General features: G+C 35.6%; 1 protein-coding gene across 14 annotated transcripts; it reads left to right on the forward strand.

Annotated features, from left to right (window-relative positions):
• Positions 1-15,035: 15,035 nt before the first annotated feature.
• LOC141708330 (uncharacterized) lies at positions 15,036-18,540 on the forward strand. 14 transcript variants are annotated; one of them, XR_012569442.1, is made up of 7 exons: positions 15,036-15,247; positions 15,375-15,656; positions 15,967-16,218; positions 16,990-17,145; positions 17,236-17,283; positions 17,353-17,446; positions 18,116-18,540. XR_012569442.1 is itself a non-coding variant. In XM_074511903.1 (7 exons), the coding sequence occupies exons 2-6, from the start codon at positions 16,038-16,040 to the stop codon at positions 17,401-17,403; spliced, it is 357 nt and encodes a 118-aa protein (XP_074368004.1). In that variant the 5' UTR covers positions 15,036-15,247; positions 15,375-16,037; the 3' UTR covers positions 17,404-17,446; positions 18,116-18,540. The 14 variants fall into 14 exon arrangements, 9 of the variants coding, with proteins under 9 accessions (XP_074368004.1, XP_074367999.1, XP_074368000.1 ...); XR_012569443.1 differs by having other exon boundaries at positions 15,967-16,046; XR_012569444.1 differs by having other exon boundaries at positions 15,375-15,548.
• Positions 18,541-20,807: the final 2,267 nt, after the last annotated feature.

Here is a 20,807-nt window from a genome sequence, read left to right on the forward strand (position 1 = left end):
ATATTGCTATTGGTCTTGATTAATATGCCTTGAACAACAAAAAGAAAGCTGTAGGTGAAAAAGGAAAAGCAAATGAAAATGAAGATCTTCCAGTTATGCTTAAAAAGGTTGGTTCACCTATATTCAATGCATGTGAAGTGGATTTCAGTGAAGAAGAGTTGATCATAAAGCAAGAAATTGCTGATGAAGATAATGAGAAGAAGAATGCAGAAACAACTCCAACTTCCAAAGATGAAAAGAAACCCATGGTCAACCAAGATTCCAAGACACCTGTCAAGGAAGTGAAAACTGTAGATGCAAGAAAGAAGAAGAAGAATAGAAATGGGAAAATTGGGATAAACAAAAGCAACAATTTTTCCTATGTTGCAGATTCTCCAAGGAAGAAATGTGAAAAGTATGGCTCTATGAATCACCTAACTTACCTTTGTAAAAAGGTTGTTAGCAAGCCAGTTGAAGGAGCCTGCAAGTATAATGAAGCCAAGGCAAATGATCCCTATTCATTTTATGATAAATTTGACTACATTCCCTGTAACTTTAAAGTAATGAAAAGATGTCACAAGCTGAGAGTAGATCTCAAAGATGTCAGTATTGGATCTACAGCTGCAAGGGAAAATGCAAAAACATCTATGAATGCTATTCTTTCTGAGACTTCTATCTCTACTTCTACTAAATCAGTTAACAAGAAGGAAGTAACCAACACTACTTGGATTGCTAAACACACTTAAACTCATTGTATTCAGCAAAAAATGAAGAAGGTCATATGGATCATAGACAGTGGATGCTCCAGGCATATGACAGGTGATAAGGCCCTACTATCACAATTTGAGGAGAAGGCTGACCCTTTGGTGACCTTTGGAGACAACATCAAAGGATTCACAATGGGATATGGCAAGATTATTTCTGGAAATATTGTCATTGATGATGTAGTATTGGTAGCTGGTCTTGAAGTAAATCTTCTCAGTGTCAGCCAATTTGCAGACAAAGGTTTTAAAGTTCTATTTGACAAAGAAGAATGTATCTTTATAAGCAAGAAAACCAATAAAGTTGCTCTGAAATGAGTAAGGAAAGGAAGCCTGTTTGTTGCAGATTTGGAATCAACAAATGAGGATAGAATTTTTTACTTCTACACCAAGGCATCCATAGAGCAAAACAAGTTATGGAATAAGAAACTCTCATATCTAAACTACAAGGCAATCAACACACTGGTCAAGAAAGAGCTGGTGAGAGACATGTCAAAATTAGAGTTTGCTTAAATTGAGGTCTATGAATCCTGTCAGAAAGAAAAAATGAAAAGATCAAGTTACAAGTCAAAAACTGTGAATTTCATAAGTGCACCATTGCAACTTGTTCACATGGACTTGTTTGGGCCAATGAATGTCTTATCAATTTCAAGAAACAAATATGCACTTATGATGGTGGATGATTTCTCAAGATATACTTGGGTAGAATTTATGCACTCTAAAGATGAGACTCCACAAATCATAATCGAGCACATAAAGAAGATAGAAAAATAGGCTGAAGATCAAAACTGTGTAAAGAGATTGAGAAGTGATAATGGAATAAAATTCAGAAATGCAACATTGAGTGAATTCTGTAAAAACAAAGGCATTGTTCAAGAATTCTCTGCTGCCAAAACACCTCAACAAAATGGGGTAGTTGAGAGAAAGAACATAACATTAGTAGAAGCTGTAATGACAATGCTGCAAGATGCCAAATAACCAACTAGTTTTTGGGAAGAAGCTGTTAATACTGTATGCTATACTCAAAATAGATATCTCATTAACAAGATGTATGGCAAATCACCTTACTCAATCATGTCTAAGAGAAAGCCTACTGTAAAGCTGTTTGGAAGCAAGTGTTACATTTTAAAAGACAACTCTGAATATGTGGGAAAATTTGACTCAAAGGTTTTTAAAGCAATTTTTCTGGGATATTCATTGGAAATAACTGCCTACAAGGTCTATGTAACTGATCAAAAGAAAATTATGGAAAGCACAGATGTGACTTTTGATTATGACAAGTGTCTAGGCTTGGAATGCCTTGATGATAATGAAGCTGAAGCCCTTGCATTTGAAAATCTCAATATTGACAGTGATTCTGATGAAGAGGCTGAAGTCAATGCACAACAAATGATGATTGAAGATACTAATGAACAGGAAAATCATGAAAATAGAAGCTCATCTCACACACCTGAATTTGATAGCACAAACTCAGGGGGAGAAAGAGAAGAAGGATCTACTAGTCATACCAATAATGAAGAAAATGATGAAGGCACCAGTCAACAAACTCACACCAGAAAATGGGACAGGAGTCACAATCCAAATGTAATAATTGGTGATCCCAACACTGGTGTAAGGACTAGAAGTGCAACCGCTAATGAGTGCCTACATGCATGCCTTCTGTCTCAATTAGAGCCTAAGAAAACTGAAAAAGTTCTAATGGATCCTGATTGGATATCTGCCATGCAAGAAGAGCTTAATCAGTTTGAAAGAAACAAAGTTTGGGAGTTAGTTCCTACACCAAAGAACAAAAGTGTAATTGGAACAAAATGGGTGTTCAGGAACAAGATGGATGAAAATGGTATAGTTACTAGAAACAAGGCAAGGTTGGTTGTAAAAGACTATTCACAGGAAGAAGGAATTGATTATGATGAAACCTTTGCTCCAGTTGCAAGACTTGAAGCAATAAGGAGTTTTCTAGAATTTGTTGTACATTCTGATTTCAAAGTGTATCATATGGATGTCAAGAGTGCCTTCCTAAATGGTGAATTAGAAGAGAAAGTTTATGTGCAACAGCCACCTGACTTTGAAGATCCAGAATTTCCAGATTTTGTGTACAAGCTAGTCAAGGCTCTATATGGACTAAAGCAGGCACCTAGAACTTAGTATGATACATTGTCAGAATACTTACTTAAACATGGTTTTACTAGAGGTACCATAGACAAGACTCTCTCTATAAGAAGCATAGTGATGATATGATCCTAGTATAGATCTATGTGGATGATATTATCTTTGGTTCTACCAATGAAAATCTTTGCCAAAGATTCTCTAAGCTTATGCAGAGTGAATATGAAATGAGTATGATGGGGGAATTTACTTTCTTGGACTTCAAGTCAGTCAAAGAAGTGATGGGATCTTCATCAACCAAACTAAGTATGTTAAAGATTTATTGAAAAAGTTTGGTATGGTTGATTTTTCACCTGCTTCTACACCTATGTCTACAGCAACAAAGTTGGATGAAGATAAAAAAGGCAAGAGTGTAAATATTTTAAGCTATAAAGAAATGATTGAATCTTTGCTTTACTTAACTGTAAGTAGATAAGACATCATATTTGTAACATGTCTATGTGCAAGATTTCAAGCCAATCCAAAAGAATCACATTTGATGGTTGTGAAGAGGATTTTCAGATACTTGAAGGGAACTTCAAACTTGGAATTATGATATCCTAAGGGAACTAGTTTTGAAGCTGTTGGATACACAGATGCAGATTTTGCTGGATGCAGGGTTGACCGAAAGAGTACTAGTGGAAGCTGCCAGTTTCTTGGACAAAGACTTGTATCTTAGCATAGAAAGAAATAACAATCTGTGTTAACTTCCGTAGCTGAAGTAGAATACATAGCTGCTGGAAGCTACCGTGCTCAAGTGCTTTGGATTAGAAATCAGTTAATGGATTATGCCCTAATGTTACACAAAATCCCAATTATATGTGATAATACTAGTGCTATATCTATTGTGGCTAATCCAGTTAATCACTCTAGGACAAAGCACATTGATGTAAGGTACCATTTTATTAGAGAACATGCTGCAAATGGTACCATTGAGCTCATTTTTGTTCCTACAGAAAAAAAATTAGCTGATATTTTTACTAAACCTTTGGATGAAGCAACTTTTACCAAACTTGTAGGTGAAATTGGAATGTTTTGTAAGTTTGTAAGTTCACTTGTAAGCAGCTGTGTACTATTCAAGCATCATAAAGTTCTCTACTTTATATATATATCTCTGGTGGATAAGTTCAAATTCACCAGAAAGTTTTAAAGCCTTGTGTTTTATTATTTTATGTTTGATTTCTAGTTTACTTTCATTCCGCACTTCCTGCAAAATCAAACACTGTTATATATTTAGTAAGAAAAATTTTAAAATCAGAAAAAGAAGCCAGAATTACATTCAACCCCCCCCCTTTTGTAATTCTTGTTGCATTTTTTGGGAATAACAATTGGTATCAGAGCAAGCTCTTGAAGTACAAAGAGTGTAAAGATCACTACAATCAACAAGATGATTAGAAAAGATGCTGGAGTGAAAATTCCATTTCTGGACAAGGACAAATATCACCACTAGAAGGTGAAGATGCACCTACATCTTCTTTCCCAAGATGAGGCTTATATGGACTGCATAGAGAAGGGTCCTCATGTACATATGAGAGCTACAACAGGCAATGAACCATCAATTCTAAAACCCAGACATGAATGGTCTGTTCCAGACATTGAACAAGTCAGGAAAGATAAAAAGGCCATGAACATACTGTTTAATGGTGTTGATGGTGATATGTTTGACAACATAATCAACTGTAAAATAGCAAAAGAGTTTTGTACATAATTCAAATCATTTATGATGGAACTGAGCAAGTAAGAGAGAACAAGATGCAACTCTTAATTCAGCAATATGAGCATTTTCACTGTGAAGAAAGTGAGTCACTCACTGATATATTTAGTAGATTTCAAAAGCTACTGAATGCTCTGAAGTTGCATAGAAGGGTCTATCAAACAAAGGACTCAAACCTTAAATTCCTTAGATCTCTACCAAAGGAATGGAAACCCATGACAGTCTCTTTAAGAAACTCTCAAGATTACAAGGAATTCACCTTGGAAAGACTATATGGGATTCTAAAGACTTATGATCTTGAAATAGAGCAAGATGAAATGATGGAGAAAGGAATGAAGAAAGGAGGATCCATTGCACTGGTTGCTGAGCAAGAGAAGGAAAATGAGATGAAGGTTGAAGCTGTTGAATCTACATCAAAGGTCTGTGAAAGCAAGGGTAAAGGGCTGGTAGCTGAAAATAAAGAACAGTTGAGACAAGATGACATGGATGATATAGACGAACATCTAGCATTCTTATCCAGGAGATTTGCCAAGCTCAAATTCAAGAAGAATTTTGAAGCAGCCAAGCCAAATAGAAATATGGTTGATAAATCTAAATTCAAACATTTCAAATGTGGCTTGGTAGGTCATTTTGCTAGTGAGTGTAGAAAGTCTGATTCTAGTAAGAAGAAGTTTGAGCCTGTTGATTACAAGAAAAAATATTTTGAGTTGCTCAAACAAAAGGAAAGGGCTTCATCACACAAGAGAATGACTGGACAACAGATGAATTGGATGAAGATGAAAAAACAAGCTATGTCAACCTAGCCCTGGTGGCCAAGTCAGATGAAGCAGAAGTTAGTTCATCCAGTAATTAGGTATTTACCACTAACCTAGCACATTTAACTAAATCTGAGTGCAATGATCCATCAATAATATGTCTACTGAGCTATATTATTTGCGTGTAACTCTTAAGTCCCTCACTAAGGAAAATGCTAAAATAAAAGAAAATAATTTGTTTTTAAGTGAAAGGAATAATGTGCTAGAGTCTCAATTCATTGAATTTGAAAAAGTGAGAATTGAATGTAAAACTGCCAAGGATGAACTGACTGAATCTTTAAAGAAAGAAGAGATTTTTAAGAAGCAGCTAGAACGAAAACAAGAAGTGATTAAAGCATGGAAATCTTCTCGAGATATCCATACACAAATCACTAAAGTTCAAGGGATAGAGTCATTTTGCGATGCAGCCTGGAAAAAGAGCAAAGAGAAGTTTGATTCCAATTTGATTGAAGGATTGTCAACGGATGTGGATTTGACGGATGATGAATGTTATCCGTCGAAAAACCAAAAGGACTATCCGTCGAAAGACAAGGAACCACAACCGTCGACTGAGAAAAAGCCAGTTAGCAAAGCTAAGTTAGCTAAGTTAAATCAAAAGTATGGATCAGTTTCTAAAAACTTTGTTCCAGGAGAATCAAGTCAAGTGAGAAAAGAAAAGAGAGTTAATGTTGGACATCTGTCTATCAAGCAATTGAATGATAGATTGGAAAAGACTGAGGTTAAAACAGAATCAAAAAGGAAAAATAATAGGAATGGGAAGGTAGGAATTAACAAATATAACAACTATACACCTGATAAATATGCACCAAGAAAAATCTGTGTTAAGTGTGGTAGTGTTAATCATTTATTTGTTAATTACAAACATGACATGCCTACTCCCATGTCTACACCTTCTTCTTTTCCCAACATGACTACTATGCCTGCACTGCCTATGAATGTTTTGCCTCCACAGAATTTAAATGCACAATTTTCTAATATGCCATTTGCACCTAATCCTTATTATGTTGCATTTAGTATGCCTCAAATGCCATTTAGCATGCCTTATTGGAATAACATGTTTGCACACAGTATGCCTTTTCATGTTAACCAAAATGTGCATGATAATTATGTTCCAATGAATGGTCTCAAAGGTCCAACTCAAATGACAAAGGATGAACTTCAAATGCCTAAGTCAAATGAGGACAAGCCTAAGAAACCAAAGAAAAAGGCTCACAAGTTAGGACCCAAGGAAACTTGGGTACCAAAATCAACTTGATTTGATTTTGATGTGTGCAGGGAAACAGAAATAATCTTTGGTATCTGGATAGTGGTTGTTCAAGGCACATGACTAGAGATTCTACCCGGCTCACTGAGTTCAAGGAAAGAGCTGGCCCAAGTATCACCTTTGGAGATGACAGCAAGGGCTATACTATGGGATATGGCTTGATTTCAAAGGATAATGTCATCATTGAAGAGGTTGCCCTAGTGGATGGACTCAAGCATAATCTATTGAGTATCATCCAGCTTTGTGATAAGGGCAACTCAGTCACCTTCAATTCAGAAGCCTGTATTGTGACCAACAAGAAGAGCAACAAAGTAGTTCTCACTGGAGTGAGAAAAGGAAATGTGTAACTAGATTATTTCAACTCATCTAATGCAAAATCTGTAACTTGTCTTCTCAGTAAAGCAAGTCAAGATGAAAGTTGGCTATGGCACAAGAAGTTGTCCCATCTAAACTTCAAGACCATGAATGAACTAGTCAAGGAATAATTGGTTAGAGGTATTCCTCAGGTGGAGTTTTCAAAGGATGGATTGTGTGATGCCTGCCAAAAAGGAAAGCAGATTAAAGCATCATTCAGAAAGAAGCTTGATTTAACAATTGAAGAACCTTTGCAACTGTTGTACATGGATTTGTTTGGACCAGTCAATGTGTTGTCCATCTCTAGGAAAAGATATTGCCTAGTAATTGTAGATGATTTCTCAAGGTTCTCTTGGACATATTTTCTAAAATCCAAAGATGAAGTTAGTGAAATCATCATCAATCACATAAGGCAAGTCAATAATCATCCTGACTTCAAAGTAAGAAGAATCAGGAGTGACAATGGAACTGACTCCACAACAGAATGGGGTAGTGGAAAGGAAAACAGATCTCTCATTGAAGCTGCAAGGACAATGCTATAAGAATCAAAGTTACCAACAAATTTTTGGGCTGAAGCTATGAATACTGCATGCTACACTCAGAATATTTCTTTGATCAATCAAGCAAAGTGCATAACACCCTTCCAATTGTTCAAGAATAGGAAGCCAACTCTAAACTTTCTACATGTCTTTGGCTGTAAATGTTATATCTTAAGAAATCAAATTGATCAACATGGAAAGTTTGATGCCAAAGCAGATGAAGGAATTTTTGTTGGATATGCTGTAGAAAAAGCATATAGAGTCTACAATCTAAGAACCAACATTGTTATGGAATAAGTATATGTTGTATTTGATGATAAAAAGATTGAAGGATTGCAAGATGGAGATTTCCATGAGAGCCTCAAATTTGACAATACGGAGATGATTTATGAAGATAGTGATGATGATAGTGATCAAGAACTAGTATCCAAGGACAATGCATAAAAGTCTATAACTAATGAAGCACATAATTCAACATACGTCGAAAGACCAAGTGCATCATCCGTCGAAAGACAATCTGCATCATTCGTCAACAAGCAAAGAACAACATCCGTTGATCCCTCAATAGGAATTGGAAGTCAAGTAAGATCACAGTCAGAAAGAACCCCATCTTCAAGTCAAAGATCCATAAACTCAGGGAGAGTTTCTGATCATCAAAACTCTACTAATCATCAAGACAACAATTAGGCCTCTTCATCTAGAGATAATATACTACTATAGAGAAAATGGACTAGAGATCACCCTTTTGAGCTTATTATTGGTGATGCATCTTCTAGAGTTTAAACAAGGAAAGCAACTCAATAAGAATGTCTATATAGCAGCTTTCTCTCTAAGGGAGAACCAAAAAAGGTAGAAGAAGCTCTGTTGGATCCTGATTGGGTTTTAGCTATGCAGGAGGAGCTAAGCCAATTTGAAAGGAACAAGGTTTGGAAGATGGTACCCAAGCCTAAAGGAAAGAATCCAATTGACACCAAATGGGTATTCAGAAACAAGACGGATGAAAATGGCATAGTTGTCATAAATAAAGCTAGATTGGTTGCTAAGGGCTACTGTCAAAAGAAGGAATAGATTTTGATGAAACTTTTGCTCCTTTTGCAAGACTTGAAGCCATCAGAATTTTTTAGCATATGCAGCCCATGCCAATTTTAAAGTCTATCAAATGGATGTCAAAATTGCCTTTCTGAATGAAGATTTGGAGGAGGAAGCTTATGTCAGTCAGCCTCCTAGTTTTGAAGATCCAAATTTTCCATAATATGTCTACTATCTTATGAAAGCACTTTATGGATTGAAGGAAGCACCTAGAGCCTTATATGACACTCTGTCAAAGTTTCTCTTAGAAAATCACTTCACAAGAGGTACTGTTGACAAAACTTTATTCTTTAGAAATGTTAACGCCTCTAGTATACTTGTTCAAATTTATGTAGATGATATTATATTTGGCTCTACAGATGAAAAACTCTGCAAAATATTTGCCAAATTGATGCAAAGTAAGTATGAAATGAGCATGATGGGAGAACTAACTTACTTTCTTAGTCTACAAGTTAAGCAAGTTAGTGATGGAATATTCATTAGTCAAACCAAATATATTTATGATCTTTTAAAGAAGTTTGGCCTAATGGATTGCACATCTGCAAAAACTCCCATGGCCACTACAACTAAACTTGAATTAAACACTTTTGAAAAGTCTGTGGATATTTCAAGCTATAGAGGCATGGTTGGATCACTTTTATACTTAACAGCTAGTAGGCCAGATATAATGTTTGCTACTTGTCTTTGTGCTAGATTTCATGTTGATCCTAGAGAATCTCATTTAGTAGCTATTAAGAGAATTTTCAAATATCTCAATGGAACACCAAAACTTGGCATTTGGTCCCCTAGAGATTCTGGTTTTGATCTAACTGGTTATTCAGATGCAGATTATGCAGGTTGTAAAATTGATAGAATAAGTACAATATGAACCTGTCAATTTCTAGGAAATAAACTAGTATCCTGGTTCAGTAAAAAGCAAAATTCAGTTTCTACTTCTACAGCTGAAGCTGAATATATTGTTGCTGGTAGTTGATGTGCACAGATTCTATGGATGAAAAACCAATTGTTGGACTATGGTCTGCAAGTGGACAGAATTTCTATTTTCTGTGATAATACAAGTGCAATTGCCATTACTGAAAATCCAGCACAACATTCAAGAACAAAGCACATAGACATCAAGTACCACTTCATTAGGGAGCATGTAATGAATGGTACTGTGGAACTTCATTTTGTTCCAAGTGAGAAGCAACTTGCAGATATCTTTACCAAGCCACTTGATGAATCCACCTTCTATAGTTTGGTAAGTGAGTTGGGTATGCTTAATTACTCTTAAATCATATTTGATAATTTTGCAAGTTGTAATGTAGCCAGAGTTAGAATTGATATTTCCTTTTCTTGATAAAATTTTGACTAAGTCGGAATTTGTATCTTGACGGATGTTCATTATCCGTTGAGAACGAATATCCGTTGAAACACATCATCCATCGAAGTATCAATTATTACTCTGGGTACCTTTATTATCATCCGTCGAAGTGTCTCAATCTTAGCTGTTGATTCTGAACATTATCCGTCGAATTTACTTACAATCTATATGTATATTTCAACGGATAATTTTAGAATTTTGACAGTTTTCTTATTTTTAAACGGTAATTTTGGTCTATTTTGATTGGTTACTTTATTTCTCTTTATCATTTTTGACAGTTTATTTCTATGAGAGTATAAAAGCAAAATTCATTTCTAATCTTTTCTTTTATCCTTCTCAAATCAATTTTTCTAACTCTCTTCTTCTCCAAAGTAAGTACTTCCCTTCTGCAACTAAATTCAATCTCAGAAATGGCACCCGTAGTCAAGATTATGTCTTCAACTGGTTTTGTCTATGAAAAGAACAACTTTGTAGCCTTGGTGAACAAGCAGATTCCGTCACCTGAAGACTTTCACAAGATGATGGACTTTATACTGAATTGCAAATTGAAGTATGCCATGCTTGAATCCCCAACCATCTACTGTGAAGTTGTTGAGGAAATCTGGACTACAACAATGTTCAACTCCAAGGACAAGACTATTACCTTCACTCTCAAAGGTAATGAACAATGTGTTAACTGTGATGCTATTGAAAAATGCTTTAAGTTGCCTGAAAATAACACACTTGCTCCACATACTGACACTGATGTGAGTAACATGCTAATTTCCATGGGCTATGCTCTTGATGCCACTAAATTGGGTGATGTTAGGAGATTAGGTATTGGGAAAGAATGGAGTTTTCTGTGTGACTCATTTATTAAGGTATTTTCTGGTAAAATTAGCAACTTTGATGCAGTATCTTACTCACTTGTGCACATTCTCTATATGCTTCTCAGTGATAAGTACTTTAATTTTAGCACATCTGTCATGTATGAGACAGGAAGTAAATTAGGAGATATTAAGAAAAGGTCTAACAATATCTATTATGCTAGATTCTTTGTGATGTTAGCTAATTTTGTTTCTGAGGATCTCTCTATTGAGAACCCAACAAACAAGTTAGATTGTTGGGTCCAAGAGAGGAGAATTATTGCTGAGTTGAACAGGGAAAATCATCACAAGGATGTTACACTTTTGTACATGCCAGTCATGGAATTGCCTCAGGTAAGTGAGGTAAACATCTATGTCTCTACCACTACTTCTCAACCACCTATTTCTTTGCCTTCAACAGTGGCAATGGCATATGTGAATGTGACCAAACAGATGCCTACCCAAGCCTCTAAACCAAAATTTTTTAAATCTAAAACAAAGAAAGCCCCCTCTGGTTTCTCTCAAAAGAAACCAGTTGCAAAGTCCACCAAACACCAAGAGGGGAGTGTAAAGGAGAGTGAGGTAGGTGAGGGACAGGGTGAACATCAAAGAAGCCCTAAGAATAAGGTTGGAGAGGTGAGTGAATCCCATCCTAGCCACGCTGCAGTTTCCCAACAAACTGCAGTGATTAATAAGGATATTAGCCCATTGCTAGTTACATCCTCCCAAAAGGATGTGACTATTGAACAAAGCACTCAGCCAAGAGCACAGGCCAAGAGGGTAAGGGACACAAGCTCACCCCAAACTTATGCCAGAAAGAAGAAATCTAAACATACCGGGGATACACAAGGTGCACATACAGTGTCTACTACAGTCAAAGACTCAGTACATGCACAATCTCAAAGTCAGCTTGATGTGACTCCATCAAATGTGGAGTCATAGCCAAAATCTTTAATCATAGAAGCACCTAATACCCAAACTCACCCACACACTCACTAGATGTAGATATGATTCATACATCAGTTCCTGATTCTCCATCTTTAATTCTCGTGGAGGAGCCAAAAATCCAAGCAAGTGAGCATCATCTTTTAGATGATTTGTTGGCTCACTTGCCATTTCTTTCCGAGTCTACTGAAACATCTGTGCAATATCTCAAATCAATCCCCATAGATTCAACAGTAGTCTCTACTCCAAACTCATTCATTTCTTCTATCTCGACGGATATTGTTCATCCGTCGATAAGTGATTGTATCTTGACGGATGTGCTTAACAGCAGTCATCCGTTGACACTTCAAACTACTACTTCGACGAATGTTCCTCATCCGTTGATGATCACTGCACCACTTCACATTTCAACAACTGTCACAAGTGCAGATGATTTAGTAGTAGTACAATCACTTTTAGGACTGAGGGAAGGGAGTGAATTGAGTGAGAGGCTGAGTTGCTCTCAGGCAAAAGGAGAGGAAAAGAGAGAAAATATGCAGGTTATTTCTTCCAGCCTGGAAAAAGTGAGTGAGGGGAGTCCCACCTTAGTAGGTGAAGGTGAGGGTGTGAGGGTGGTGAGCCAAGGGGATCCCTTGATGCAAAAAGAGAGAGAAAATGAGAGAAAAGCAAGTATAGGAGAGATGAGGATGGAAGCCATTGCTAGTGAGTCAATAGATGTCAGTGATGCAGAAAAGGAGAGACTATTTCAGCAAGAATATCAAGTTGTTATAGATTCTATCTCCTTGGATGCGGAGACATTTACTCATCCTGTCTCGGCTTATTAAACTCTAGCTAGACAGGGCAATGAGGACGCTAAAAGAATGCTAAATTTGGTGCACACTACTGCTTCAATGCAAAGGGCCAATGATGCTATAAATACTATGCCTTCCACAGCTGGTAATGACTTTGAATTGGATGAAGAATCCTTTGGGTATGATGGTGAGGATGATGAGGATGACAACATGAGCATAGGGGGAGATGCAGACATTCCTTCCTGGATGTTAACCAAGGACTGCTCATATTCACATCTCCATTCCACCTTGTTCAAGCTTATTCATGACACCCAAACAACAATTCAAGCATCCACAAGTGCCAGCACAAAAAGTTTACTCAAGGCACACCCGGAATCTCTGCAGCTACACAAGATTCAGGCTCTCCAACACAGTCAAAATATGGATGAAATCAAACAAGAAATTTCTGATGTCAAGCAAGATCTTGTAGCACGGTTGGATGCCAGACTTCCAGGAACCACTATGACTGAAATAGCTCAAAAGCTAAGGAAGGAAGCTGATCTGGGCAGAAAGGTTGAGGCCATGGAAACTAGACTAACAAATATGGAGAAGTTAGTAGCCAAAATACTTGCACATCAGGAAGCCCAAACTGGTTTGCTTCAACAATTGGTGGTTGCACAACTCCCTCCATCTACTCAACTTGATGCTAACAAAAATGGTGAGAAAGAATTAATCATCTCAGTTAGTCAAGGGGAGTCAGCAAGTGAGGAGGATAAAGTTATCAACATTCTAGTCAGCAAAGTGATTGTGCCATCAATTGCTTTCACTAAGCCACCAGCCATAGATAGTATTGATCTAATCAATCTAGCAGCAGCAAAGCTGGAATCAAGTGACAAATTGAAAAAGATTGATATAACAGCAGTTGAGAAAGAGCTGGATGATAAATGGAAGCAAATTGATGAAGAAATCCAGAAGAATTTTGGTCCAATTGAGAAGAAAGACAAGGTCTTTTCTCATTTCTCTCAGTTGAGACAAATTTCTGTAAATGAAATAAGTCTGGGTAATTTGGAAAAGGGCCAACCCTCATGCATAAAGTCTCCAAAAGCCAACTTGGTTTTGAAGCCCAAAAGAAATTATCCAAAGTCATCTGACAAGAACCCACTGGATCTTATGTTTGAGACTCCAAGGCTAGATGAAAAGAAGCTGTTGGCAAGGTCTATTGCATTCTTCAAATATCCAACTGACTCAGTACAAAAGAAAAGAATTACCAAAATCTACAGGAATGGGAAAGAAATTTGTGTGGTGGCTGGACACCCTCAGTTTGCAGAAGCTAAAAAGGAAGAAAAACAAAGAATCAAGCAAGAAAAGAAGCAAGCAGCTTTAGAGGCTAAGAAGCTCAAACAGAAGAAAGAGCAAGCTTCTGTAGTAGCCAAGCTTCAAGTTATGAAAACTGCAACTGAGATTTCTTAGAAACCATATGTAGTAGCTGAAGGTCAAGATCAGAAAATGCAAAATGAACCTCAACAGAGAAGGAATTTCAGATACAAGCTCTTTCCCAAAAGAAAATTGGACTTCAGTGATGATGAGATGGAAGATTACATTCCCAACCAGTCTACAACTACAACTCAAACATCCAAGCCCTTAGTGGTGCAGGAAGAATTTAAGGTGGATCCTACAAGGAACTTTCATGGTGAGCCAATAGTTCCCAAGGATAAGCCAGTAGACTGGGAAAGTTTGCCTCTTCCTGAGCTTAATTTACCAATTTTCAACAAAGCAAAGAAGAAAAGATAAGAGCAATCGAGAAGGTCAAGCCTGTGACTCTCAGAAACAAAACCTTCACTACGCCATAGATTGGATTCCGCAACCGTTCACACTAGGGTTGTAAACAAAAGTGTAATAATAGCCTTCTAAACCCATGTCTATCGCAACCCCTATTTTTTGATGTTGCGGTATAGTCAAAATGTGTTACCAAAATGACATAGATGATTAAAGATAATTTTTTAATTTAACTAATTAATAATTAACATAGAAATGATATAATAATTGAAATATATTCTTTAATATAACTCAAAATTATTATTTTTTTAAAAGTGATTTTAATAAATTAATTTATGGACTTTTGTAGAAATTAAATATAAGCAAAATAACTAATTTTTTAATATTTAATAAATATTAAATTTCTTTTACTTGTTTAAAACTAATTAAATAAATTTTAATAATTATTTTAAAATATTGATTAAATTCTCCAAAAATAATTTTTTAATTAAAAAATCAAAGTATGTAATAGATTTGAATTTATAAAAATAAATTATAATAAATTAATTATAATAAATATAATGTGTACAATTTAAAAAATATTATAGACTAAAATATTGAAAACATCATTTAAATTATGTAAAATTAAATATATTAGGCCTTGTGGTTGAATTTTGGGTTTGGGACTGGGCGGTTAAGTCTTGTATAAGGCGGCAAATGAAATTTTCATTGAGAGCCAAAAATGAAAAGGGGGAATCAGTACACCCCACTCTGACTCTTATCTTCTTCTTTCTTTCTATCCAAATTAGGTCTTCTACCTTTGTCTCTACATCTAAATTATGGTCCGAGGTGAGTTGGGATTCAAGTGTTCAATTAGGGTTTGAACTTTCAGTTTGATTTTGATTTAAGGTATAATCCTCACTTGATATGTGTGTAATTATTGTGTATCTCTCTCCCTCTATCTATCTATCTCGCTCTATTTATTTCATTCTCTCCCTCTCCTTCACTTTGTTATTTTTTCTTTTTTTTTTTACAGATTTTCAAGATGGCAGTGGTGAATTCGTAATTGATTGAGTAAATTGTCATAGATGAATCGTCTTTTGTTACACTGGAAGTATTAGAGTGTAATGACAAATATTAGAGTGTAATGATTTTATTTGTGTGTAAGATGCTATTAGGACTAGTCTCAATGCGGATGACAAAATAGAAGGTCTTGCTTATAGTGTAAATAATGTCGTTGAGTCGCTCACCTTTCATAATGATTGTTGAGTGTCCATTTGGGATACAGAGTTGTATAAATTTTGTCTTTGTGAAGCAGGTAAATCATGGATTCCTTGCTTCCTTATTTAAGAGTATTTCACATATTGGTGCTAGTTGAATTTGTACTTGGCATAAAACAATAAAGACAACGGTTGTCTGCAAGCATGAAACGTATTACCATCTTAAGATGGAGAGTTCTCTTGATTATACTCTCTTTTCTCTTTCCTGAGATATGTACAATACCTTGTTTCTTTTGTAATTTGTGCTAATTAAACATTCAAGCAATGTAGTGTACAACTCAATGTTCTAACCTTATGCCTTATTAGAAAACACTTTTTTAATAAAAATATGAATCCTCTTGTATACAGGCTTATTCAACTGTTGGCACACCTGATTACATTGCGCCAGAAGTTTTACTTAAGAGAGGATATGGAATGGAATGCGATTGGTTTGATTCTGAATTATCCCTTATTCTTTAATTAAAAGTATTATTTTCTAAAGATTACCTGATTGATTATGTTTTGTACAATCACAAGTGGTCTCTTGGTGCTATTATGTATGAAATGCTTGTTGGGTATCCTCCTTTTTATTCTGACAAACCCATGACTACTTGTAGAAAGGTAATATGAATATTATTGCATTGATCAGTTTCTTTTATACCAAGTCAATTTTGTATTATCCTATTCTCTCATACTTGTCACTTTTGTTTAATGTATTCATTGGATTCACATCTTTACAAACATGCCAAGGCAAATTATAATGTTATCCTTTTGTTCCATTTGTATGTAATAATATCATTCCACCGTTTATTATGGCAAAGTTGTGTGCATCTTGAAAGAAAAATCTCATATTTTGCATCAAAAGTTTCTGATCATTTGCTGTATATCTATAAGATTTAGTTTCATATATAATTACAGACCATGTGAAGAGTGAAGACTCATCCTAAGATACCAATCCTCTGTATTTAGTTTTAATGTTTATGACTAAAATATGACTCTTGCAGGATTGTCAATCTCTTCATCATAGGGGGTTGGCAATTCTACCAGGTTGAGTGTTTTGTCATAATCTTACCCGCTATATGGGCTAGACATTAAGCATGAAGAGATGATTGCCATTAATTCCAGATCCACCCCCTTTATGTAACTAATAGTTGCAACTTCAGTGTATATTTTCCGTCATATAACAATGAAGCATGATGCATATCAAAATTTGTTAAATTTATGTGGTTTTTTCCTGACCCAAATATGTTAAGAATTATTAGATTTTCTGTCACGTAATTATTAAATGATATTAATTGTACAGTTGCATACATAATTCTAACCCCATGTGTCTCTTAAACCTACTTATAGTCTGCATCATGCTGACAAATTAAATATTTCTAATTGGTGCAGATAGTGAATTGGAGAACTCACTTGAACTCACTTGCATGGAGAACTCACCCATGGTTCGCTGGTATTGAATGGGACAAACTGTATCAAATGAAAGCTGCATTTATTCCAGAAGTTAATGATGAGTTGGATACCCAAAATTTTGAAAAGTTTGAAGAGGTGAACTAGTCTGTCTAATATATCAATCGTAAATTATGTCCATCGGTCTGTGATCCTTTTATTTCTTATGCTTAATTTATGTTTTTGCAGGCTGATTATCAAATATCCACTGCAGCAAAGACAGGTCCATGGAGGAAGGTTGGTAATCTACTTTCTTGCTACATGCATTCTATGACAATTTACCACTGCCATTATCGTCTTTTTCAGAAAAATGAATCGATATGTGAACGTGAGTGCGGGATTTGCTGTATATTATAGATACCCAAACAGCCAATGTGTTACATATGGCCAATTTATTAAGGTACATTGTTTTTGGTTACGTATTATTTTTTGTCTAATTTTTCTCATCTCTGGACATGTGGTGGGTGGGGGATGTTTAATGTATGTTTGAAATTTACACATTGAAATCAAATTTTAACTACATGTAGAATAAAAAACTTAATCTGAATTTGTATAAAGTTGTGGCATACTAGAGGTTTGTGAACTTGTGTTCTATTGAAAATCCAATTTCACTGCCTTGGCAGAATCCCCCAGGTTCCTATGCTACGATGTAGTAAATTTACTCACAGAATCATAGGAATCATCATTCCATCTACATAAATAAACAAAATATTACATTAGGACAGAGTGTCCAAAGCTCACATGTACCAAACCTGAATTGTATGTTAGAAAGATGACCTTGTTTGACGTGATGGTCCTGTGTGTACTTCTTATCCTTGGTCACACGTTTAAAACCTCTGGTAAGAGCCCATAAAAAACAAGGGCAGAGCATAAGCTTTAATTATGATAGTCTTTTTTTATGTCTTAGAAGATGTTTGCTTGATCCAATACAGGTCATAAGCTTTAATTACAACAGTATTTTATCTTTTATCTTAAAAGATGTATCTGTTGTATTTCCAGTCACCCGGAAGAGTGGGATCAATCTTATATTATCTTTGTTTTAGCACTGATTGAATTCATCTCCATGCAGGTTCGCGAAACAGATTATAAGACCGCAGATAGCACTTGCATAAGAAGGTTCAAGACAACGTGAGTTTGGTCCTGCAGAAATTACTTGAAGCAAACCCCGGGTTGAACATTGACATGGCTTAGATATGTAGGACAATTTCAGGTGACACGGGAGGAGCTGATGGTACTCCTCTTATCGGTGGTCGTAGCACTTGGACCATTTGTTATCTCTCTTCTGCGTTATTTTCAAAGACTTGTATGCTTTTGCGTTATCTTGCACATTTAGTTCTTAGCAAGAGTACTTGTATTTCTTAAGTTATATTTTGGTGTGATGGATTATAATTATTGGTTGGACAGAATGTAATGGTTGGATGTGTAGTTAAGACTGGTTGGATGAATTAAATTGGTTATAAATGTTGTTGAATTTATGGGAAATCAAGTATTTGAAAACTATATTTCAATTTTTTACAGTTCAGGTGTTGCAATAGCCTATTAGTACGTTGCAATAGGGTGCTAAATTATGCACATAAATTCTTTTTGGCAACATTAAAGGTGTTGCAATAGGTGTGTTGCCATAGATGATAAAGGGCCCCATATATGGCCCACAAATATTGTACTGGTAGCCCAAACCCTACTATAACACTTTTCAAGACCTATTGCAACCCCATTGGTGTTGCAATAGCTCGTGTCTGTAACGGATAAACAAGGGTTGCAATAGGGTGTCACCGGGGTCGTAAAAAACTCTATGGCAACGCCTAAAATTGCAACCCCGAAAAAGAGTCGCCATAGCCTTTTTTTGGCCTTTAGCAACGCTTTTTTGGCCTTTAGTAACGGTTTCTTGGGGTTGCGGAATCCAATCTATGGCGTAGTGCTTAGCCAAAGCTCGACCAACTGTCAATAAGGGAGATCTTCTATATATTTGTGACATCAAGGAATTTTTAGATATAAATCTCTACTTGGATGAATTGGAAGAAGTAAGAGGGATTGATGCTCACAGACATCTCCCTGAGACTGGTATTCAAATACAAAGGTGGTAGAGAGATCATATGGCCCCTTTACAGAATTCTCCAAGAAAGTTGTAATGTTTTGATAAAGATCTTCTCATCCTTCAAGAAGAATTTTGGATTCAATGTGACAGGCAAGAAATTGGTTCTAAAGAAGATAGAAGAACTGAGGAGCAGAAAAGCCTCAAATGCACTTCCAAGAACTCTAACAATTCCCTTCACAGGAAGTACAGTGCATTTGAGGCCTTACTAGCTGATGGAATTCATGGATGACAAAGGTGTTAGAAGATTCTTTAGATTGGATGACATATTGAGCATCTCAAGCAATGAGACTCTATTGGAAATGCAAGAAAAGCTGGATCTATCAAATGCTGAAGAATTTGAATTTCACAGACAGCTTCAAAATCAAATAGATGAAAATAACTGGAAGCTTGGGAAGAAATCCAGACAATCAAGGAAATAGAAAACATCTGCTCAGTCTAGAGGAGCACCTTGATAATGATTGTGAGAACTCTTTGTACACTTTACTTTGTTCAATTTTCAAATAAATTGCAGTACTTGCTAGTTTTATTTACGATAATTCAATCTGTACATTTAGGGTGTTTTGTTATCATCAAGTTTCTCTTAATTTATGGCTACAATTCTAGTAGACATAAATTGGGAGAGATTGTTAGGAATATGTTGTGAACTTGATGATAAGTTGAACAAAATACCTTAGTAGATTTAACTTGGTGTTTGTAGCTTTCAATGGATGATCACTTTCAATATTTGTTGAAAGAGTAGCTTATGTAAAATAAGATTAAGTAGCACATTTCTGCATACTTGAATAGCTTAGTGAACTAGATCTTTGAGAAACGTTTAAGTCATGTTGACTATTAGATTGATATGCAAGATAGGTTGATGAATTATAAATATATGATGCCTTGTAATCTTGTATAAATGAAATGGAATTAACTATCAAGAAAAGAGTCTCAACGGATAAGTTACAAAGCTTCAACGGATGATTAATCAAGCTTCAACGGATGCTCAGATAAAGCTTCAACGGATGATCTATAAAGCTTCAACGGATGATCAACCAAAGTATCAACGGATGATTAACTACAGCTTCAATGGATGATCCAATGAAGTCTCAACGGATGTTCAAATTCAAAAGAGCAGTTGATAGTGACTTAACAGTCACATGCGTTGATTGTATGCAAAAGGAATGTGGCAGCCTAAGTACAAGTTTTAGAGAACAAAGAAGCATTACCATTTTCATGCAATTAAGAAGATATTCAAAGATGCTGGAATAGAGTAATAAGCAACATGAAGTTAGACTAGATATAGTTTATCTTATTATCTTTTCTTACTGCCATGTAACTTGGTAATATATAAACCAAGTGTAACAAGTAGAACAATAATTGAAGGAAGCATAATTTTCAGAGAGATTGAAAAAGTTGTATCTGTTAAGAATTTCTCTGTAAGTTTATAAGTTCACTTGTAAGCAGTTGTGTGCTATTCAAGCATCACAGAGTTCTCTACTTTATATATATATCTCTGGTGGGTAAGTTCGAATCCATCCAAAAGTTTTAAAACCTTGTGTTTTATTGCTTTGTGTTTGAAATCTAGTTTACTTTCATTTCGCACTTCCTGCAAAATCAAACATGTTATATATTTAGTAAGAATAATTTTAAAATCAGAAAAAGAGGCCAGAATTATATTCAAACCCCC

The sequence above is a fragment of the Apium graveolens genome, chromosome 2 (assembly GCF_009905375.1).
Source record: "Apium graveolens cultivar Ventura chromosome 2, ASM990537v1, whole genome shotgun sequence".
NCBI classification, from domain to species: domain Eukaryota; kingdom Viridiplantae; phylum Streptophyta; class Magnoliopsida; order Apiales; family Apiaceae; genus Apium; species Apium graveolens.